A 22,640-nucleotide genomic window follows, 5' to 3' on the forward strand; every position below is an offset into this window, starting at 1 on the left:
GAAAACAAAAAGTTGTAATATGTTCCATACTAATCGCACAAACTTTATTCTCTTTTTCCAAATCGCTTAATGCACATCTTCATAAACTTAGGCTGAAATGCTGCTGGTCATTAGCTTAAAATCCAATACAAAAATTTACATTTTGTGAATGCTTTTCCACGCGCATATCCACCCATAATCATTTTGCACTGTAAACTTTTTACCAACAGTTTCCCTAGCCAAAAAAAAAGAGATGACTAACGATCAATTTAAGGGGACACTCGGCATACTCTATGTTCCTAGAATGTAGATTAACAGCTCTTGAAATTGTCACAAAAGGCACGCCAAAAATCAAATCAAAAAATCATTTCCTCAAACCGCTTTGCATTTCACTGTAGCAGCTATCCATCGAAGCTCCATGCCCCATTGTTGTAGTTTTAGCTAATCCATGCATTTTGTATCATTTCATCACCACGTCCAGGCAACCTCTATAAAATGTCTCGTAACAAGGACAAGTATGAAAGTGCAAATCGTAGACAACAGATCTTTATGTCACCCGAAGATGTGGCTGCTGGCAAAAAATCTAATTGGACAGGCATTGAAATAACTGGTAAGCAATCGTTTTTTCTGGAGCTTTTGGAATATGGTTTTTAATTTTTATATCTTTGGGTTTCTCTTTATAGGTTGCGTCCGTAACATAAGTCCTTCTCTGTGGGAATTTGAACATTTAACCGCTCTATATTTAAATGATAATCATTTGCTGCGTTTACCGGCTGACATTGGCCTATTGGTGAATCTACGCACATTAGATGTATCCAGTAATAAGTTGCGAAGTCTACCTGCCGAGTTGGGTGAATTAATACAATTAAGGTAAGTAGTAAGAAAACTAATTTAAGTTGCGTAGTCTACCTGCCGAGTTGGGTGAATTAATACAATTAAGGTAAGTAGTAAGAAAACTAATTTAAAGTCAATGAGCCCTTTCATGACAAAGGGGGTCTACAAGGACGACGACATTTTTATGAAAACCAATTTCGGTAAAATTTTCTATGGAAATGTTTTTATATAGTTTTGTCTTCCTTGGATCTTCGGTGTTCAAAGGTACATTTCTCACCCGAGTTGTTCATTTAAATGGGCTGCAGGCGTTAGTCACATTGATATAGCGGCTGCAAATGGAGCGGCATTTTCTGTTTAACAGTTTAGGAGAAAGAATATGCGACGAATATGATACAAATGACCATATTTCGGCAGATATGTAGAGATGGGTTTCTACCGGGTAAATACCCAACGCTTGTGTATTTATTGGGTGAATACCCAATAAATACCTTTTTTGGGTATTTATAATTTTGCCCATATCTTGGACATGAAAATATATTCCAAATAATTTTTGATGATTTTGTATTCTTTGTATATAAACCTGATCTTCTGATCTCAAAATCGAATTTTAGTTATATATAGCCGCTATATAGACCGATTGATTATATTTCATCGAATAACTCGATCCAGTCGTCCATAGGAACGCTATTGTCCATCGCCACTAAATTCTGACTCGTGGTTTTATTGGAATTTTCTATGGCGGGATAAGCTTCAGGTCGATATCAAGCCACGCATCGCTAAATTTTGCTATACTTCTATCAGAAACCCTATTCGAGGATTCGTCCATGCTAAATGCATTGACTCTTAAACCACGGTGAACCTCGAAATACTATATGGGAGATCCCTTTAGGTTAAGCGCATGTTCCGTAACAAATGCAGCCAACTTGGATTCAACTCTGCCCCATACCGCCGTGGTGAAGGGTTACAACCCAAACTTTCTTGCCGTTCACAAGAGCAATCATTAGGTATGCTTTAACGACCTCATTGAAAAACCTTCTTATTGTTAATGTTGTTGTTTAGCAGTGTGTTGTACACTGAGGCGGCAGCCCTTGCCGATGAAGGACTTTATCGGGTCAATCCGGTACGTACAACCGGCCGCCTTGGGATTGCCTGATTGTTAATGCTGCCGTCATGCTAGCCTTCGTCTTTCTTCTCTTAAGAGGGGTTGGAGTCCTCGATTTGCAAACATTCCCATTTGGTAGCTGCAGGGTGACACGAACTCTTCCACCATCTTTGTGTAGTTTAATTTGCTCGCTTCTTCCTCTTCATGCATAGTATCATTTGCATTTATTGTTGCTGTTGTAGCAACATTTATATGTGAAAGTGGAGATCCTCGTCAGGCTCCATAGGTGAGCAAGTTCGTTCCGGTTCATAGGACCGATCACAGTCTACAGTACATTTGTACAATAACAATAACATCGCCGCGGGAACGTTATGGCAACTCCGTATATGGAGCATCATATCATCCGAAACCAGTGGACGCCATCACTCCGCGGAGCTTTTCGTAATGACGAAGAACACCACACAAATCGGAGCTGAGAGTTGCAACCCGTGTGGTGCTCATTGTCATCTGGTGCATCCCGTTTGAAGTATTCTGCCTGTGATGTTTTTGCTAGTCTGGCCACCCTTCTGGACAGTCACTGCCGCTGGATTGGTTTTTGACTGTTTAAATGTAGCATCATCGTTGCCAATGCTTCCTCCAAGCGATAACCGTATCTTAATTTTGCCAAAACTGCCTCCGCTGCTCCAAGCGATAACCTATTTTAATATTGACACAAATTTGTTTTTAATTTGATTTCTGAACTTTGATTTACCTCTCTAGCACTGTTTTATACTCCCTATTAAATTTCCATTTTCATATCTTTTTTTCCTTGCAGAGAACTTTTACTAAACAATAATTTTCTCCGTGTATTGCCATATGAAATTGGCAAATTATTTCATTTGCATGTTTTGGGTTTAATGGGCAATCCATTACAAAAAGAATTTCTCTCAATCTACAATGAACCGAATGGTACACAGAAACTATTGACGTATATGTTGGATAATTTGTCAAGTAAGTACCAAAATTTCATAATTTTTTTAATATTTAAAAACGAAAAACTTGAAAAATTCATATCTCTAATCTATCAATGTCCATGATAAAATAATTCGAGGAATACATGAGCCTTATGTCATGAACATAAGGTTTTGTGAGAAATGCTAAAACCTTGAGGTCAGCCAAATTTTTGGGGTATATCCGGGTAAAACTTTCCTTGACAACAGTTGCAATCGGCGTTGAGGCTTTATTCGAATGTAAAATTGTTATTGCAAAATTTTGTCTAAATCGTGGTTCACAGCCCTGTTGAAAGTCAAGAAATGTAGGTTTGATGAATTTAAGCAGTGCTACCCTCCAATAGATGGCGCTGCAGAATATTGACAGTTTTTTCTGTGTCGCCCCGGTAGCCGAATTGGTAGCAGGCTCGGATTATCAATGCGTGTGTTCGATCCACACCAGAGACCTGGTCTGTCGCTACATCATCATAATGGCCAAAAATAGACTAAGTGAGTCTGTTTAGCAAAATAGACTGCCGATCGAACCTAACCTTCTCTGGATGGGCTAAAACTTTTCGATTTATTTCATGCATTATAAACAATGATTAAAAAGAAAACAACAAAATTGTATGTTCCTTAAGTGTAGTCTCGATCATCTCCAATAGATGACGCTTTTTGATTTTTCATTGAGTTTTTGTCATTTTCTTCTCTCTCAATATAAAAAGAAACATTCCGACTGGATTTTAGCGTCATTACTAGTAACCCTTTATGTCACCACAATGAATTACAAAAATTTTGCAATCCCATGGCAGCCGGTTGTAGGTACCGGATTGACCCGATGAAGTTCTTCATCGGCAAGGCTGCCGCCCCGGTGTATAACACTGCTACAACAACAACAACAACAACATTTTAAAATTACTATCAATAGTTGTGTGTTTCGATCTTCTTTGTTATTCACTTTGATTCGAAACTTTGCATAGTCCTCAATATGCAACTTTTCGATCTTTGTTTTTCAATCGAAAGTGGAGTGGTATGGCGAATTGAAGTCACATGCCATCAACAATTTCTGTGATTACGACAATAGGCAAAAAGCATGGATGGCGCTCTATCAAGCAGCTAACCAAAAAAAAAAAAAAAAAACAAAAAGACAACTGAAGGACGGACAGATGGTATGGCTTGATTGTAGATTGTGTAGCTGAAGCTAGCCGGTTGTGATAAATTTCGCTTTCTTCTTTTGATATGAAATCTATGGGATACATTTAATCAAATTACCGCCACCATAAATAACATGAAGAGATCAAATAATTGATAATCAACGACAATGGCACACCGAACCGAACGTACATCGAAGGAGTTGTAGCATCAGCAGCAGCCGGCAATGGGAGCCAACTCTTTGGCAACAGCCTAGTGAAATAAAGCAAAGACAGGACGTCTCTCCACCTTCTCCTGAAAGCCCCAGCCATGCATTTGATAATCTCGTAAATCATTATTTACAAACTCTCCCTATCATAAAAGAAATGGCCACGATGGCATTTGAACAACAATTTCCAAACTGGAGTGAATGATGATGGGGTTGCCGTTGACAAACAACAGCAAACAAACGATGAAGGAAGGACAGACAGACTAAGGTATGAACAAATGCTTGAAGATGCCATAAAGAAGAAGTGAGAGTGTGTTGCACTTACTCCTCAACTATGTATGTATGTCTAAGGATTGAAAACGTATGCCATGGCATGCCATGAAGTGAAGTGATCACCTCCAATGATGCTTTACACCCATCCATCTATCGTTCGACAATAGTGCGGTGGTGGTGTTGTTTAAAGTTTAAATCGAATAAATTGCTGTCGCTTCAATTAACTGCAATTTTCTTCTTGTGTAAAGTGAAATGAAAATTAAATTGTTTTTCTTCAGCGTTTATGAGTTGGGGTTTTTTGCCAAGCGGTAGAAGAGAGGGGGAGTGGACTTTTGACAATTTTTTTTCATAGAAGAAAACCTAGGATAAAAATTAAAAATAAAAAAAATAAGAACGTACCATTATACGTTTTACTATCTGTATAAACTATTTTGAATAATCTTCTGGTGACCCAAAATTTATAAAATTATAGTTAAGGTGCACTTTTTATCCCAGCTTTAACTCAGTTCTTTAATAAAGTACAATTTTGTACATTTGAGTACCTAAACATACGAAAAAAATGTCTTCCTGTTGCCCAATATATTCTATCGAGGTAACAATTACACCACAATTAGTTTGTTTTCTGCCACAAGGAGTCAAGACTGCGATAATGTTTGTCAAATTGCTTAATTTAGCAGTCTCCCGTCGCAGCAGCTATTTAGTATTATTTTACACTTTTTGGTACCAAAATGTACGAATTTTTAATGAATCATTACCCATTATCTATATTTCCTGCTTGTACCTGCATGCCAAATTTCAGACCGCTAGCTCCAACTGTAAAGAAAGTACTAAATAGTACCAAAATGAACGAATTTTTAATACAACATTTTTGGTCACCCATCATATATTTCTTAGTTGTATCTGTATGCCAAATTTCAGCCCTCAATCTCCTTTTGAACAAAAAGTACAAAATGATACCAATTTTGATACCAAAATGTACGAATTTTGAATAGATTATGTAGTCATCCATCATTTATTTCTTGATTGTTCCTACATGCCAAATTTCGGACCTCTAGGACCAATTATAAAGAAAGTACCAAATAGTACCAATTTTGGTACCAAAATCTTCGAATTGTGAAAAATTCATTTAGTCGCCCATCATATATTTCTAAGTTTTACCTATATATCAAATTTCAGACCTCTAACTCAATCTACCGAAAAAGGACTAAATGGTACCTATATTGGTACCTAAATGTACGAATTGTAAAAAAAATCAAAGTCACCCAACATATTTTTCCTAGTTGTATCTGCATGTCAAATTTCAGAACTCTAGCTCCATCTGTAAAGAAAGTACCAAATGTTACCAAATTTGGTACCCAAATGTATAAATTCAGACCTCTAACTCAATTAGACCTCTAACTCAATCTACACAAAAAGTACCAAATATTACCAATATTGGCACCTCCTAAATGTACGAATTGTAAAAAAAATCAAAGTCACCCATCATATTTTTCCTAGTTGTATCTGCATGCCAAATTTCAGACCTCTAGCTCCATTTGTAAAAAATAGGTTCCAAATGCTACCAATGTTGGTACCAAAATCTACGAATTGTGAATAGATAATTTAGTCACTCATCCCATATCTCCTAGTTGTAACTACATGTCAAATTTCAGACCTCTAGCTCCATCTGTAAAAGGAATTGTACCAATTGCGGTACTAAAGGTACGTTTTCTCCCGTTACCAGTACTATATTTCCATGTTTCCTTTTCACCCTCATCCTTTTGCAACCGATATCTTTTAAGTCAAATTTCATATATCTACCTCCATCCATCCGCTCTTTATATAGTTTACTTATTTCGTACCTTGTTGGTACTTTTTTTTAGTGCCCAAATGTAATAATTTCCAAAAACTCTTGTAGTCACCCAATTAAGGTTGCCAAAGTGTACCTTAGTTCCAAAATTCAGAGCTCTAGTTCAATTTGTGAAGAAAGTACCAAATAATACCAATTTCGGGGCTAAACGTACTATTTTTCTACCAAACCTTATTTTTAGAATTTGGTCCAATGGAGCTTCCCTAACATCAGAAACCCCCAAAACGGACATGTATACAAAATGGGTATTCAACGAAAAGTCTCTGGGAGTAGACTAAGAATTTGGTATACCAATTTGGGACAAAGAGTCTGGGGACCGCCCCACCCACTTAATACCCCAAAATAGGTCATGTAGGTTGATCGGCGCTATAAGGGACTTTAATGAAATGCCTATGACAGTAGAGCACAAATCTATTATTAATATAACGATCCAAGTATCTAGGTCATGTCGAACCTTTCAACCGGACAATCGCGGTACATCGCGACAATGAAGAACTCAAATAGAAGGTCTTAGACAGTAGAGTAATCATTTGTTTTTATCATTTGGGTCCAAGTGTGGGGGAGAACGACCCCCTCCTCCCAATAAAAGCAACACTGACCGGGACCTGTTGCACTCGAATGAAAGACAAGCGTCAGGGGTTTACCGACAAAATTTTCTGTAAAAATAAAATTTTGACAAAATTTTCTATAGAAATAAAATTTTGACAAAATTTTCCATAGAAATAAAATTTTGACAAAATTTTCTATAGAAATAAAATTTTGACAAAATTTTCTATAGAAATAAAATTTTGACAAAATTTTCTATAGAAATAAAATTTTGACAAAATTACAAAATTTTCTATAGAAATAAAAATTTGACAAAATTTTCTACAGAAATAAAATTTTGACAAAATTTTCTATAAAAATAAAATTTTGACAAAATTTTCTATAAAAATAAAATTTTGACAAAATTTTCTATAGAAATAAAATTTTGACAAAATTTTCTATAGAAATAAAATTTTGACAAAATTTTCTATAGAAATAAAATTTTGACAAAATTTTCTATAGAAATAAAATTTTGACAAAATTTTCTATAGAAATAAAATTTTGACAAAATTTTCTATAGAAATAAAATTTTGACAAAATTTTCTATAGAAATAAAATTTTGACAAAATTTTCTATAGAAATAAAATTGTCAAGAAAAACTAAAAAATGTCATAAAAGAAAATAAATTACTTTTTGGGAATTTATTTTCTATTGTTTATTGCAGCCGTTGTGGCGGAACTCATTTTGAAAAATTCCAAAATTATTGCCTCTAATAAAAAGAAACAACTTACATATCAAATAACATTTTCCAGTTGTTAACATGATTTCCATCAAACATACACCGTTTTGATTTCACCCATTTGTATGTTTTTCCTTTTTCCAAATTTATTTCCATTTGGCAGCAAAAAGAAGTAAAACCCAAAACGCCAACATCAAAATTTAGCATCAAACAAAAATAGTATGCCTCCGTTCCTCCTCCCAAAATGCAATTGGCAGGAAAAAATACTCGAATGCAATGCAATGAAAGTGAGGCCAATTGCAAAAGCTGTGTTGTTTGTTGGTGGCAGTGGGGGAAGGTGAGAAGGTGTCAGAGGAAGCAATAACAAATTACTTCCTCCCACATAATAGTATCTGAAAAGGAGTGAGTGCTGCAGCAAGGAACATAAAAAGTTATTGCCTGGCCGTTGGTGGCAATAACTTTTGTCCGTCCGTCCATCAAGTAGCGAATCATTTTGGTGCCAGGCGCGCTCCAGCACACACAGTAGCCAAAGCTGTTGATTTTTATTTTCGTTTATAGTTAATATTGCCGAAAAGGAGTACAAAATGCGGTGCCATATGTTTTAGCCTTTTGTTTTTTTTTTTGCTCTTTCCTTGACTCTATTGCAATCATATGCTGCAGTGAACAAGAAAATATATGAAAAAACCCAAAACAAATGATGGGGTTGCATGCATCTTGTTTGCTGATGCCAAAGGGGGAATCTTTGGCAAAGACCCGCCACACACAAGACAACATGCAACAGCAAAAGCACTTCGATTTACAAAATAAAACGGTCTTTTGGTTTGTTTGTTTGTTTATTTTGTGGCAGCATTTGTGTTTTACGGCAAACTTGTTGAAGCGGTAATGCAACACTACTCTCAACACTTTTGCAGACAAGTACAAGTCCATATGTCTGTCTGTCCGTATGTCCGTCCTTCAGTCAGACTGGGACCATGCCATCCATGAGTCTGACTTTTGAGTCAACATGAAGAGAAATGGAAGTAACCAAGATGTTAATATAAAGTTAATGATGCGAAGTGAATGAAGGGCGACGAGGGTACTAAAAAGAGTTCATACACAAAAAAATAAAAAAAAAATAAAGAAATAAATAAAAAAAATTTTAAAACAAAAAAAATTTAAATGGTTATTATAATGATAAAAAAAATAAAGGTAAAAAATTAAAAAAAAACAAATAAAATATAAAGTTAATACAAATAAAAGCTAAATAAAAAGAAATAAAACAACGAAAACAAAAAGTAAAAATAAAAAAATAAATAGTAGAAAAATTAAGATGATATTAAGTATCAAACAAAAACTAATAAAAAACTAAAAAAAAATAAAAAAACTAAAACAAAAGAAAAAAATTAAAAAAAAAAATTATAAAAAAAAATTATAAAAAAAAATTATAAAAAAATTATAAAAAAAATATTAACAAAAATAAAAAATCGGACGTTGTCCGGTTGCAGACCAGAGAACCCGGTTTCTATTACAAATAGAAAACAAAAAAACCCTTGTTTTTTAAACTTAGGCAGAAAATGTGTTTTTTGCTTTGTAATAGCATTTGACTGGTTTCCTAAATCTCGATTTCCTTTGGTACCAACAAACTCTTCGGTAGGACTTGTCAAAAAGGCATGTCTTCGGGCCATTAATGAATTGAACGCTGAACATTGTAGAAGTCATTGTGTAATATTTCAGTCCATTCGGATAAGAATTGCGAATTGTAGGGGCTCAAGAAGCAAAATCGTTAGATCGGTTTATATGGAAGCTGTATCAAGCTATAGATCGATTCAGACCATATTGCTCACGCATGTTGATGGCCATGGGAGAAGCCGTTGTACAAAATTTGTGCTAAATCGGATGAAAATTGTTCTCCCTTGAGCCTTAAGAAGTCAAGATCCCAGATCGGTTTATATGGCAGCTATATCAGGTTTTGCATCGATTTATGCCATACTCATCACAGTTTTTTGGAAGTCATTTTAAAACACCTCATGCAAAATTTCAGCCAAATCTGATGAGAATTGCGCCCTTCAGCGGCTCAAGAAGTCAAGATCCAAGATTGGTTTATGTGGCACCTATACCAGGTTATGAACGGATTTGAACCATACTTCGCAAAAATATTCGAAGTGATACCAAAACACCACGTGCAAAATTACAGCCAAATCGGATAAAAATTGCGCCCTTCAGCGGCTCAAGAAGTCAAGATCCAAGATCAGTTTATATGGCAGCTATATCAGGTTATGAACAGATTTGCACCATACTTCGCAAAAATATTCATAGTGATACCAAAACACCTCATGCAAAATATCAGCCAAATCGGATGAGAATTGCGCCCTTTAGCGGCTCGAGAAGTCAAGATCCAAGATCGGTTTATATGGCACCTATATCAGGTTATGAACCGATTTGAACCACACTTAGCATAGTTGTTGAAGGTGAAACGTGCAAAATTTCAGTCAAATCCCATGAGAATTGCGCCCTCTAGAGGCTTAAGGAGTCAAGACCCAAGATCGATTTATATGGCAGCTATATCAAAGCATGGACCGATTTCGCCCGTTTACAATCCCAACCGACCGACACTAATAAGAAGTATTTGTGCAAAATTCAAGCGGCTAGCTTAACTCCCTCGAAAGTTAGCGTGCTTTCGACAGAGAGACGGACGGACAGACGGACGGGCATGGCTAGTTCGACTTAAAATGTCACGACGATCAAGAGTATATACTTTAAGGGGTCTTAGACGCATATTTCGAGTAGTTACAGAATGACGAAATTAGTATACCCCTATCCTATGGTTGAGGGTATAAAAACTTAAAAAAAGAAATAAAAAAAGCTTAACAAATAAAAAGAAATAAAAAGCTTACAAAAAAATAAAAATGGTAAAAAAAAAATTTTTAATTAAATTTTTTTTTAAAAAATTAACAAAAATTTCAAAAGAAGCTAAAAAAAAGTAGTGAAAATATAAAAAATTGAAAAAAAAAATTAAAAAAAAAAATTTTAAAATAAAAAAATTAAAAAAAAATTTTAAAAATAAAAAAATTAAAAAAAAAAATTTTAAAAATAAAACAAAAATAAAAATATAGAAAAATTAAAAAATTAAAGACATTAAAACTAAAAAATAAGAAAAATAAAAATATAGAAAAATTAAAAACATTAAAAAAATAAAAAAAAGTAAAAAAAAATTAATGAATATCGAGTTTGAGTTTTAATCAATACAATGAGTTTTACCTACACAAGCCGTAAAGTAAAAACAAAATTTAAAAAAAAAATTATTATAAAATTTTTCGAATGTTTTAAAATATCATAACAAATTAAGAATAAAACAAAAATAAAAGTATAGAAAAATTAAAAAATTAAAAACATTAAAACCATTAAAACTAAAAAATTTAAAAAGATAAGAAAAATAAAAATGTAGAAAAATTAAAAACATTAAAAAACCAAAAAATTAAAAATATAAAAATTAAAAAAATAAAAAATTAAAAAATTAAAAAAATTAAAAATTAAAAAAAAATAAAAAAAAAAATTTTAAAAATTAAAAAAAAAAATTAAAAAAAAATAAAAAAAAAATAAAAAAAAAAATAAAAAAAAAATTAAAAAAAATAAAAAAAAAAAATTAAAAAATTAAAAAATAAAAAAAAGTAAAAAAAAATTAAAGAATCTCGAGTTTGAGTTTTAATCAATACAATGAGTTTTACTTACACAAGCCGTAAAATAAAAACAAAAGTAAAAAAACTATTATTAAAATTTGCGAATCTTTTTTTTAGTTAGTTTTTTATATAAAAAAATAAAAAAAAGGTTAGAAATATAATAAAATTAAATAAAAAATAAAAAAACTCAAAAAAATTTTACTTTTAAAACCATTTTTTTAATATTAATAAAAAGCTAAGTTTAATTCTCGAATATTCTCTGTAAAAATTTTCTAAAGAAATATAATTTTTACAAAAATTATTTAAGAAATAAAATTTTAAATGGAAATAAATGTTCCCACAGAAATAAAAAATTTAAAATTTTTTTAGAATTAAAATTTGGAAAATTTTTTTATAACAATGTTTTCAGTTACGAATTCTTAAATAAAATATAAACTAAATTGTCTATAGAATTAAAATGGTTTTATTTTAACAAAATTGTTTATAAGGTTCGGTCGGGACCCTTTGTACAATGTTGTCTATAGAATTAGGTTAGTTGAAAAGAGGGTGCAGATATTAATCTGCCCCATGTCACTATAGACATACACCTAAGCCAGTAATCGGCTCTAAAAATTAACCTCGAATAAGAAAATTTTAAGTTGGGATTTCCATGCTACTGACAAAATTCTTAGGGGGCCTCCGCAGCGCAGAGGTTATCATGTCCGCCTATGACACTGAACGCCTGGTTTCGAATCCTGGCGAGACCTTCAGAAAAATTTTTCAGCGGTGGTTTTCCCCTCCTAATGCTGGCAACATTTGTGAGGTACAATGCCATGTAAAACTTCTCTCCAAAGAGGTGTCGCACTGCGGCACGCCGTTCGGCTATAAAAAGGAGGCCCCTTATCATTGAGCTTAAACTTGAATCAGACTGCACTCATTGATATATGAGAAGTTTTTCCCTGTTCCTTAGTAGAATGTTCATGGGCAAAATTTGCATTTGCAATTTGACAAAATCCTTAATTGTTTTCCATACCACTCTCCCTAGGTTGGTTCAAGTCTGGTATCGTGGCCCCACCTAAGTACCGGTGTCTGTTAGCCGGGCAATGACATAGGAAATCTGTAGAATTAAATTTTTATATAATATAATAAAAGTTTTCGTTAAAGTTTATTCGGGACCCCTCGTATTAATGTTGCATTATTACTTTTACTATTGGTGCAGCAGCCACATGACGAGCATGCCGGAGTTACTGCTGCACCATTGTTGGTGCTGCAGATGATAATGACGAGACGCGATGAAGCAAATGAAACTTTCTCTTTTAGTTGAAATTTGTTTGCAGTTTTCGTTTTTTTTTGCTTTAATGCATTTGATGATGCCGTTTAGCTGTTATGCCGCCTTGTACAAAATTAACTAAAACGAAATACGAAATTTCTCAATGGTCAGTTGGAAGGAAAACTCCTTAACAGTGTTGGCCATGGTGTTTTTTTGTCTGCCGGGCATAGCAAGTAGCAGCCTGATCGAAACTAAATTTGCTGGCAATTCTGCCAACCGGAGAGCTCATCAAGCGACACCAAATTTCTGGTGATAATGTCTGGTGGCCGTCGTTGCTTGTCCGTCCACCATCTGGTGGTAGTTGGCCAATAATTATGCCAATGGATGCGCTTTGCAATTGAACAGCGGATGCTGTTTTGCTCCTCTTGCTAATGTTTGAAAATGATGATTATGATAATGCTGTAGCAGCGGATGATGTTAAACGATTGTCTTAACCACCACCTCAACAACTTCATAATTGGAAGTGTCTTTTTTCCAAAGGCTTTGCAATTCGAGGCACTTATTGAATAGCATCTTGCACACAGCAACGTACGAATCTATTTGCAGGCGTTTAATATTTTCTTAAATTGTAATTTAAATACCACTTTAGTAGACGCCAGTAACTGGAAAAGCCCACACCAACGTAAAAGAAAAAATTCATAAAAATATAAAAATTCGATATAGACTCATTGAACATCAGCTATCAGTTGAGGCAATGGCTGCTTTAGTTTGATTAAATTGATGACTAACTATGATGGATTTTTCTTGATTATTGGTGCTATTGGGGGCAACCTCTATGAACTTTAGTGCACTGATCTTGACTGACAGCTGTATGACCAAAATTTGCCAAAAACGGCCAATATCTTTTTCTCTTTAATACTTAGGGCTCCAAATTGAATAGATTCGGAAAGAGCGTGGTCCATATTACATTTCCTGTAAACGGTTTCAGTCCACTATTTCCCAGTTCGCCACAGTGGGCCATTTACTGTGAAAAATGGGGCATCATATGGAAAAATTACCAAATTTTGCCAAAAAATTTTCAATATCTTGGTTTGTTTAATACTTAGTGCTCCAAATTGAATAGATTCGGAAAGAGCGTGGTCCATATTATGTTTCCTGTTAACGGTTTTAGTCCACTATTTCCCAGTTCGCCACAGTGGGCCATTTACTGTGGGCCATATGGAAAAATTACCAAATTTTCCCAAAAATTTCCAATATTTTGGTTTTTTTACTACTAGGGGCTCCAAAATGAATAGATTCGGAAAGAGCGTGGCCCAAATTATATTTCCTGTAAACAGTTGCATCCTACTTTTTCTCAGTTGACCACAGTGTGCATATTTCTTCTATTGAGTGATGAATTAAAATCTACATCCATATTTTTTTTTACGACTTGTATTTTATTTTGATTTTTATAATAATTTAATTTTTCGTCATATATGTGTTGGAATTTCTTTTTATACCCACCACCGAAGGATGGGGGTATATTCATTTTGTCATTACGTTTGCAACACATCGAAATACCCATTTCCGACCCTATAAAGTATATATATATATATTTTTATCAGCGTAAAAATCTAAGACGATCTAGCCATGTCCGTCCGTCTGTCTGTTGAGATAACGCTACAGTCTTTAAAAATAGAGATATTGAGCTGAAATTTTGCACAGGTTCTTTTTTTGTCCACAAGCAGGTTAAATTCGAAGATGGGATGTAACGGACTATATCTTGATATAGTCCCCATATAGATCGATCCGTCGATTTAGGGTCTTAGGCCCAAAAAAGCCATATTAGTGTCCGATTTTGCTTAAATTTGGGACGGTATGTTGTGTTAGGCCCTTCAACATCATTCGTCAATTTGGCTCAGATCGGTCCAGATTTGGATATAGCTGCCATATAGACCGATCCTCCGATTTAGGGCCTTAGGCCCATAAAAGCCACATTTATTGTCCGATTTTGCTGAAAGTTGGGACAGTGAGTTGTGTTAGGCTCTTCAGCATCCTTCGTCAATTTGGCCCAGATCGGTCTAGATTTGGATATAGCTGCCATATAGACTGATCTTCCGATTTAGGGTTTTAGGCCCATAAAAGACACATTTAGTATCCGATTTTGCTGAAATTTGGGACAGTGAGTTGTGTTAGGCCCTTCAACATCATTCGTCAACTTGGTTCAGATCGGTCCAGATTTGGATATAGCTGCCATATAGACCGATCCTCCGATTTAGTGTCTAATGCCCATAAAAGCCATATTAGTATCCGATTTTGCTGAAATTTGGGACAGTGAGTTGTGTTAGGCCCTTCAACATCATTCGTCAATTTGGCTCAGATCGGTCCAGATTTGGATATAGCTGCCATATAGACCGATCCTTCGATTTAGTGTCTTAGGCCCATAAAAGCCACATTTATTGTCCGATTTTGCTGAAATTTGGGACAGTGAGTTGTGTTAGTCCCGTCGACATCCTTCGTCAATTTGGTTCAAATCGGTCCAGATTTGGATATAGCTGCCATATATACTGATTCTCCGATTTAGGGCCTAAGGCCCATAAAAGGCGCATTTATTGTCCGATGTTGCCGAAATTTGGGACAAAGAGTCAAGTTAAGTCCCTCCTCATATTTCTCTAATTTGGTCTAGATCGATCAAGATTTGCATATAGCTGCCATATAGACCGATTTCTCGATTTAAAGTCTTGGCCCCACAAAAGGCGCATTTTTATTCCGATTTCATTGAAATTTGACATACTGACTTATGTTATGCTTTTCGATATCCGTGTCGTGTATAGTTCAGATCGGTTTATTTTTAGATATAACTACAAAAAAAAACAATATTTTGTATATATATACAATTGAACAATGACTTTTATTTATTAGTATTTGGTCCAAATCGGAACATATAGTGATATAGCTGCTATGGTGCTTAAGGTATGAATTTTGTACCGGATTTTGACATATATACCCAAAGTGGTGGGTATCCAAAGTTCGCCCCGGCCCAACTTAACGCCTTTTTACTTGTTTTTTAATTTTATATTTTTTTCACTTTTTTATTAATTTTTATTTTCTTTTATATTTTATATTTTTTTTTTAATTTGTTATTGTTTTTTATTAATATTTTTTTTTTATTTTTTTTTAATTATATTTTAATTTTTTTTTTTTAATTTTTTATTTGTTTTTTATTTTTAATTTTTTATTTGTTTTTTATTTTTAATTTTTTTTTATTATGTTTATTTGTATATTTATTTAATTTTTTCTTTATTTTTTATTATTTTTTAATAATAATAAAATTTTAAATACCTTTTTATTTTTTTTTGTAATTTTTGGATTTTTTTTAATATTTTTTTTCATTTTATTTAAATATTTTTTTCATTTTTTTAATATTTTTTTTCATTTTTTTTTAAATTTTTTTATATTAATATTTTAAATTATTTTTTTTTTCATTTTTTATTTTTGTAGTATTTTCGGTTTTCAATCTTTTTTTAGAAAATTATATAATTATAATTTTTTATATATTCCTTTTTTTATATATTTTATTTTTTTTTTAATTTTTTTATTATATATTTTATTTAATTTAAATTTTTTACTATTTTTCTTTTTTTATTTTATAATTTTTTTTATTTTTTTATTTAATTTTTTTAGCTATTTTTTTATTTTTTAATACTTTATTAGATTGTTTTTTTAATTTCTAATACTTTTTTTCATATTTATCATTCTAAACAACATTCTTGGCCTTCCAATGTGGGCTTACAACAATCATTGAACGCCAATCATGGAAGCCAAGTTTTCTGCATTTTATGAAAGGTTAGCCCATGTTGTCATCCTTGATATTTTAATAAAATTAAATTAAGCAGCCACACTGCTTATTTACCAACACCAACCAAGCTGGTTGTAATTTTATAATTCTCTGTGTCAAATTTAACCATAAAATTATGTGCAAATGTCCAAGTTTGTCGTTTTGTTTTTTCTGTCCATTGCTGCTCAACACCCAACCAAATTCAAATTATTGTCATATCTTATCACATTAACAAGACACATGGGGCACTCACTGTAAAGGGGCCCCCAAAATTCTTGTCAACAGAAAATTTATTTCGTGTTGGTCAAAATACGAAACTCATAAAGTTCTGAGTAATCGCCACAGAAGTCATAATCAAGTAAAGTCATGGCGTTAGAGTGGGTCAGCAGTCAACGACTGACAGTGGGGTGTTTCTTGTTGTTGGTTTTGGAATCAGAGTTATTGAAATAAGTAATACGAAGACCAACCACCACAGAACGACCGACCATTGATGATGGCTGATGACCTTCAAGGCAAGCACCAAACTTCACTTTTCATGGCAATGCAGTCGTCATTTCAGTCGTCTGTACCGTGTACTTCAATTTGAAGTATCACCGGCTCCGGTATCGCGACCAGTAGCGCAATTCCAAGCGCAAATGGCAAAAATTACAAATTGCTATCAAATCATATTGAAATCATCCAAATCGTGTGTGTGTGTGCGTGTGTGTGATGTGTGGAGAGCAACCACATTGGTTGGTAGTTGCGTTGCTATTGGGGGTTTGGAGTTTGGGGCCAGTTTGTTGGGTTTTCGATTTCTTGCAACGCCAGCAATCATCGCTTTTAAAAACTCTCAATGACAAGAACCTATCGGCAGCGGATGGTATTCGTATATGAATGGTGGTGCTTGAATGGGTCTTTGGTGTAGATATGAATTGATATCTCTTAAATAAAAGTTATGCACGACAAGCAAATATTGTATAAGGTAATGGTTTCGAGTTGTTTGTTGGTTAATCGTTTTGTATTGTTTGAATTTATTATTTTGAATCTAAAGAAGATTATGCTACGAGGGGAGATTATTCATTTTAGTTATGGAAGTGTTTGAAGTGACCTACAGATATGGCATAAGTTACTAAACTAGCCGCAAATTGATAAATTATAATATTAAGATATGCTTGGTAATAGGGAAATGACTACGAATAAAAAACTAAATATAATAATTCCAAAAAAAAAAAATAAAAATAAAAAAAGATTAAATAGTAAATATTTAGATCAAGCTACAATTAAAAAATAAAAAGAAAAAAGTAAACTTAAATTAAAACCAGTCTTAAGCAGATTGAAAAAATTGAAATAAAACAAATAAGATAAGTAAAATAAATAAATAAAATTTAAAAATTAAACAAATAAAAAATAAATGAAACAAATAAAAAATAAATGAAAAAAATAAAAAATTAAAATAAAATAAAAATTTAAATAACAAAAAATTAAAAAAAAGAAAAGAATAAAAAAAATTTTAAATTCTACGTCCAAGACTAATCAGGATATCGATTTATATGGGAGCTATATTTACGTTATACTCTGATTTGGACCATAGCACGCATGTTGGAATTCATAACAAAGCACTACGGTACAAAATTTCAGCCAAACTGGATTGCAATTGCAGCTTCCACAAGGTTGAGGCTCAAATCGAAGGATCGGTTTATTTAGAAGCTTTAATAAGTAATAGACCGATTTAGTCCGCATTTAATTAATAATTAATGAAGTCGACTTTGTCTTATTAAAGCTTTTTGGATGCTTTAATAAGAGAAAGTCAACATAATTTTCACAGAGTTCAACCATTTAAATACCTCCAAGAGATGGTTGACGACTTCAATCGAAATATCAAGAAAACTGAACAAATTTCAACTTAGAAGCATTTGCTTGCCTTTTAATTACGGAAATTCATTAAACAACAATAAAAAATTAAAAGAAAAATTAAATATTAAATTTTGCAGCTTTGTTGTTCTTCTGCCAGTTTACTTAAATGCCTCATTCTGACCAGGCAGTACACATCGTCAGCAGGGATCGGTTCTGTGGTATCCTCCCCACCTTTGCTACCAATAGCTGAGGACATGCTCCTTTCAATATCAAGAGCAATCAATCGGTATCCATAAACAAATTACCTTTTTTGTTATATATAGTAGACTATATATAGTAGTAGACGCACTTCATTCTGGCCTAAAGCCCCGATTGTGTTTTCATAGTTTGAGGAACGTTAACATTTTCAGCTTACCAATGCTGGCTACATTTGTAAGGTATCCTGCCATGTTGAAACTTCTTTATCAAGTGGTGTCGCTATGCGACACGCCGTTCGGACTGGCATAAAAAGGAGGCCTCTTATCATTGAGCTTAAACTTTAATCGGACTGCACTCATTGATATGAGAGAAGTATCCTCCGTTCTTTAATGGAATGTTCATGGGAAATTTTGTATTTAGTTAGTAAAATTTGATGGATTTTGCGGCACACTTTAATTTTTATACCCTCCACCATAGGATGGGGGTATACGAATTTCGTCATTCTGTTTGTCGAATGAAATACTCGGTTGGGATTGTAAATGCGCCACATCGGTCCATGGTTTGATGTAGCTGTCATAATCGGTTCAAATCGGTCCATACCCTGATACAGCTGCCATATAAACCGTTCTTGAATCTTGACTTCTTGAGTCATTAGGGGGCGCAATTCTTACCCGATTTGTATGACGTGCTGAAATTTGGCATGACGTGTTTTGTTATGACTTTCAACACCTGTGCCAAATATGGTCCAAATCGGTCCATAACCTGATATAGCTGCCATATAAACCGATCTCGGATCTTGACTTGTTGAGCCTATAGAGGGCGCAGTTATTATCAAATTTGTATGAAATTTTGTACAACGGCTTCTCCCAAGGCCTTCAATGTTAAATATGGTCTGAATCGATCTGTAGCCTGATACAGCTGCCCTATAAACCGATCTCCTTATTTTACTTCTTTAGCCTCTAAAGGGGCGCAATTCTTATTCGATTTGGTTGAAATTTGACATAATGACTTCTACTATGGTCGCCAACATTCAATACAATTATGGTCCGAATCGGACCATAACTTTATACAGCTCAAATAGCATAGCAATTCTTTTCTTGTATCCTCTGTATCCTCTTTTTAGGCTAAAAAAGAGATACTGGGAAAAGAAGTCGACAAATGCGATCCGTGGTGGAGGGTATATAAGATTCGGGCCGATCGAACTTAGCTCGCTTTTACTTGTTTACCTTTAAAAGCAACAACTCCAGGTGATGCCACTACTAGGTCAGTTTCCACAATTGAGATGAGCGAAGTACCGTTACTTGCTATCCCTTGGTCATCCGAGCCGTGTTTTGAAATTCACTGAAATCTGATAAAAAGTTAAAAAAAATTACAAAAAACATACAAAACTAAAATCTAACGGCTTTCATACTCTAATTACGTCTTCTGTGGTTTCAAGAAAAGAACCAGGAGATCGGCATGTAAAACTTGATTTACCGAAAATGTTTTGTTATGTTGAATAATTTATTAAATGTATCGAAATAAATTATATGCGCAATCTTATCCAATACACCTCTTTTGTTATGCCTTAAGCATAATTCAATATTCCCTTCTCGGCGTTACTCGGCGTTAACAACATAAACAAGAACTAATCGGCCTCGACATAAATACAAAAACAACTACAATACGATATAAACAAAAAAGCCTCTGATGGATTTAAAACACCCATTGTAATTAAAGATTCCAACTTCTAATGGTGGCAATAATTACCATTGCGATAAAACCAAACAAAACCAAAACAAATGAAAAAAAAAGAACTCGAGCAAAGGTTTCTTTAAAGCATTTAGAGGTTCCAACAAAGAATAAAATGGTTGAAAACTTGGCTAAACATTAAGCCCCCTGTACATGAGTGTGTGGGTAAGAGAGGGCGTATGTTATTAAACATTGAGTATACGTTATGGGGGTCTCTTGTTTACATTTTCAATTAGTAGCGCTGATCTTAAGCTTCAAAGAGTTGGAGAGAATGGAAAAGAGTAGAGAAAACAAACATGTGCTTGCTTGCCAGCTAGGAGAGAGAGAGAGTGAGAGAGGAGAGTTTATTTTGAAAAACAAAAGTAAAATTGACAAGAGTAAGTTGCTGCTTTTGTTGTATTTGTTGTTATTAAACCAGCTTTTCTTGTAACTCGGTCTGTTGTGCGCCATGTGCTCGCTCACTCGCCTGCTTGCTTGCTTGTCTCTGTCAGTCAGTCAGTCTGTTGTAATGTGCCGTTGCCTTTTTTTTTGTTGTGGTGCGGTGTGCTCTGTTATTATTAAACCATGGTTATAACAAAAGCTTTTTTGTGTGCCACTCTGTGGACTTCTTTTTCTTCAGCAGCTGTGTAGTGAGTGAGATTGAGACTACTCTGGCTTTTGGGTGTATAGGCTAGCTGGCTAGCGGCGGCTGGCAGCTGTGTTAATTGAAAATGAATTTTTAGTCTGCCACAAGTCTGGCTCGAACACGGTTATACGAGACGGTTTACATTAGAGCAGCTCTGCCTTTTCTCCTTTCCAATAAGCAAGACAATTTTTCGCACGAAACTACTACTACTACGACTTCTACTACTGACTAAGTGAGAGGTGCAGCAGGCCGCGTGATCATAACAAGAAAAAAAAAATTTAAAGAAAAAGAAAACGGAAAACGAAAAGAAAATTCCAAACAACTTTCGCGTTCAACAAAAAAGTCGTCGCTGAACGTTTGCTTTTGCAGTGTTACGCTTGAAATCCGTTTTATGCAGAGATCCGCATTTATGTATGGACTTTCTGTTAAAAGAAAAAATTGAAAAAAAAAATAATAAACCAAAAATTAAAAATGAGAAAAATTTTCTGAAAACCAAAAAGAAAAGTTTTGTGAGAACATGTGATAAAAAAAATCGAAATTTCCAAAAATAGTGGGAAACAAAATTTTAAAATTAACAAAAAGAAACGAAAAAATAAAAAATTTTATATTTTTTATTAAAAAATATAGTAATTAAAAAATACTGGTTTTTTAAAAAACCTTTATTTTCGAAAAAAATTACAAAATTTTTCAAAATTGAAGTTTGTTCGAATTCAATTAATGTTTGTTACGCTCGGCAAGCTTATGTTACTTGCAACGCCGTATAACAACGACGAAGATTATGAGACCCAATACAGGCCAACAACAGCAACAGCAGCAGCAGCATCATCATCACCTTTCTCAGCATCATTTAACGCCTCAGCAACAACCTTATTGTTCTTTGGACAATAATTTATTGGGAGCTACGAAAAATAATCATTTACTACCACCACCATCATCGGCCTATGTGCAGCAAGGATTAGCAACAACCTCACAACAGCCGCCGCCACAGTCTTCAACAAATCCTCATTTGCATCAGCCTCATCATCCACATCCACATCCCCATTCCCAACATCAACATCACCAGCAACAGCCAGGACATACAAATCCCGGAAATTTTCAACATCATCATCATCAACATAATTTAGGCCAGCATGCTGGACCAAATCATGTTAATCCCCATGCAAATATGGCAAGTACTGCGAATGGACCGCCAGGCCAACATATGTGGGGAGGAGGACCCCATGGGATGAATGGCTCCTACCCAACACAGAATGCAGCAGCAGTCCATATGAATGGGCAAAATAATCGCGGCCAGTTTCCACCACAGGGACCGCCTAGACATTTCCCTCATCATGCTGCTGGACCACCAAATGCCCATAATTCCCATCATCCAACACAGCAGCAACAACAGCCTCAGCTTCAGCTGCAGCATCATGCACCACATCATCCGCCACCTCACCCCATGGCTCACGGCCCACCTGGACCTTATGGGACAGTTTCTCAAAATATTGCGACAGGCTCTGGAGGAAATGGCGATCGTATGCCCTTGTCCCCACCCAATTATGCTAAACTTCCTCCCCTATCGGCAGTTAATCAGCAAAGAATCAATGAATGTGCTGGGATTCCCTTGATATCGACGGCCAGTGCCCATTTAACACCGGGACAAAGGCAAAGGATCTCACGCAAACAATCCCACTCTCCACCAGGGAAAAATTGGACCAATATGGTGGCCTCAGCCTCCGCAGCCACTTCCTATGCGGCAGCTCAATTTGCAGCTGCCCATGCACAAGGTGCCTTGATGATCAATAAACAGCAAAAGCAGAGTGCAGAATACTGGCCGGGGCAACTGGGCTACAAACAGCGGGGACAACAGCAGCAGCAGCAGAATAATGCTGCCCCTACTCCTTGCCAAGTCTCGCAAGC

General features: G+C 34.5%; 1 protein-coding gene across 1 annotated transcript in view; it reads left to right on the forward strand.

The window, feature by feature from the left end:
* LOC106088732 (CCR4-NOT transcription complex subunit 6-like) overlaps positions 1-22,640 on the forward strand; it is a 193,398-nt gene that overhangs the window by 15,007 nt on the left and 155,751 nt on the right. The window contains exons 2-4 of the mRNA XM_059363787.1: positions 461-589; positions 663-849; positions 2,730-2,905. Of these exons, the coding sequence (XP_059219770.1) occupies positions 461-589; positions 663-849; positions 2,730-2,905 (492 nt within the window). The remainder of the gene's footprint in view (positions 1-460; positions 590-662; positions 850-2,729; positions 2,906-22,640) is intronic.

This window comes from Stomoxys calcitrans, chromosome 2, assembly GCF_963082655.1.
Source record: "Stomoxys calcitrans chromosome 2, idStoCalc2.1, whole genome shotgun sequence".
Classification (NCBI taxonomy): domain Eukaryota; kingdom Metazoa; phylum Arthropoda; class Insecta; order Diptera; family Muscidae; genus Stomoxys; species Stomoxys calcitrans.